The 2,133-nt window shown below is 56.5% G+C and overlaps 1 protein-coding gene across 1 annotated transcript; it reads left to right on the top strand.

Annotated features, from left to right (window-relative positions):
- Positions 1 to 553: 553 nt before the first annotated feature.
- LOC113490902 (olfactory receptor 14J1-like) lies at positions 554 to 1,547 on the top strand. The gene is given in 1 exon segment (XM_026867511.1): positions 554 to 1,547. A coding segment is annotated over 1 exon segment (930 nt). The 5' UTR covers positions 554 to 602; the 3' UTR covers positions 1,533 to 1,547.
- Positions 1,548 to 2,133: the final 586 nt, after the last annotated feature.

Here is a 2,133-nt window from a genome sequence, read left to right on the forward strand (position 1 = left end):
TGGGACAGCTCCAGGCACCAGAGACATGGGCAGGGAGTAAGAGGGAGCTGCTGCTGGAAATCCCTTGGGGGAGGAATTCAGGCTCCCCCTGCCATCCCCTGAAGTGCAGACACCTACTCCAGAGGAACCCCCTGCTCTCCTCTCCCAGCCAGCAGAGCCCCACCCTCTGTCCCTGTGCTGCCTCCTCCCAGCAGCACTGGGGCATTTCCCCACATTTACCCTTGGGCCTCTGCTCCCCGCGTTGGGATCACCGGACGTTCGGGGATGGGCTGGGGTTCAGCTGGGAGCAAGACCTGTGGGCACTGCCGTGCCGATGTGTCCCTGGGAGTGAAATGTCCGAGTGCCCTCGCCATCTGCAGGCTCAGGGGGATACAGAGGAGCCAGTTCCCCCCTCAGGACACCCCATCTTTAGGGCACTGGACTCTTTCCCAGGGGGGTCCTGCTGGGCTGCAGCCTGTCCTCCAGAAGGGCACAGCTCTCCCCAGGCAGCTCTGTGTTCTCCAGCAGCCCCGCGAGAAAATGAATGGAGAGAAATGATAAATCTGTCCCGACTGATTAATGCTTTTCCTCTGTGAACAGTTCCTCGTACCGTGAGGGAGCAAATGTCCAACGGCAGCTCCATCAGCGAGTTCCTCCTCCTGGCATTTGCAGACAGACGGGAGCTGCAGCTCTTGCAATTCTGGCTCTTCCTGGGCATCTCCCTGGCTGCCCTCCTGGGCAACGGCCTCATCATCACCGCCATCGCCTGTGACCACCGCCTGCACACCCCCATGTACTTCTTCCTCCTCAACCTCTCCCTCCTCGACCTGGGCTCCATCTCCACCACTCTCCCCAAAGCCATGGCCAACTCCCTCTGGGACAACAGGCACATCTCCTACTAGGGGTGTGCTGCACAGCTCTTTTTCTTTTTTATCTCAGCAGAGTTTTCTCTCCTCACCGTCATGTCCTACGAACGCTACGTTGTCATCTGCAAACCCCTGCACTACGGGACCCTCCTGGGCAGCAGAGCTTGTGTCCACATGGCAGCAGCTGCCTGGGGCTCTGGGTTCCTCAATTCTCTCCTGCACACAGCCAACACATTTTCACTACCTCTCTGCCAGGTCAACACCCTGGACCAGTTCTTCTGTGATTTCCCCCAGATCCTCAAGCTCTCCTGCTCACACTCCTACCTCAGGAAAGTTGGGCTTATCATGGTCAGTGCCTGTTTAGGTTTTGGTTGTTTTGTTTTCATTGTGGTGTCCTATGTGCAGATCTTCAGGGCCGTGCTGAGGATCCCCTCTGAGCAGGGACGGCACAAAGCCTTTTCCACGTGCCTCCCTCACCTGGCCGTGGTCTCCCTCTTTGTCAGCACTGCCATGTTTGCCTACCTGAAGCCCTCCTCTGTCTCCTCCCCATCCCTGGACCTGGTGCTGTCATTTCTGTACTCGGTGGTGCCTCCAGCAGTGAACCCCCTCATCTTCAGCATGAGGAACCAGGAGCTTAAACAGACACTGAAGAAGCTGATTCAATCAGCTGTTTCTCAGCACCATTAACCTGCCCGTGTCTCTTCAGAACTGATTTCACATTCATTCAGGGAACCTCCTGCACTTCGGGCATTTCATCTCTGATAACCATGTTTGTCCATGTCCGCACCCACTCCCCTTCCCCACAGGCATGACCCAGCCTGTCTGACCCAGAGCTCTGTTCTCGTGTGTCTGGCACGATGGTACAGCTGGGCTCCCATGTGGCATCTCTGCAGTAAAAGGGTGTTTCCTCAGTGTCTGGAGGTTGGGCTCTTCTTCCAAAGCTGAGGTCACGCTGAAGAAATTGCCCCCACAAAATGCTTGGGTTGTCCATGTGAGGAGGGCATGGGGCCATTTGTTAGGGAATGGTCCTGGGCTGAGACTTCCCCCGTGGGTGGTAAGTTCTGCTGGTGATGGAGAATGATCCCAGGGATCTGCCTGGGACTGTCACCCCTTGGATTTCAGGAACCACAGCCCACTTGCTTTGCAGAGCAGCACCACCAGCCCTGTGAGAGCATGGGGACAGGGTGTAGGAGTGACAGGTCAGGTCCGCATGGAAACATTTTACTGCTGAAAAGTTTTCTGGGGGCTAGAACATCCCCCAAGAAATGCCAAGAATGAGCACTGTGCT

This window comes from Athene cunicularia, unplaced genomic scaffold (genome assembly GCF_003259725.1).
Source record: "Athene cunicularia isolate RWA unplaced genomic scaffold, athCun1 SCF_62, whole genome shotgun sequence".
Taxonomy (NCBI): Eukaryota; Metazoa; Chordata; class Aves; order Strigiformes; family Strigidae; genus Athene; species Athene cunicularia.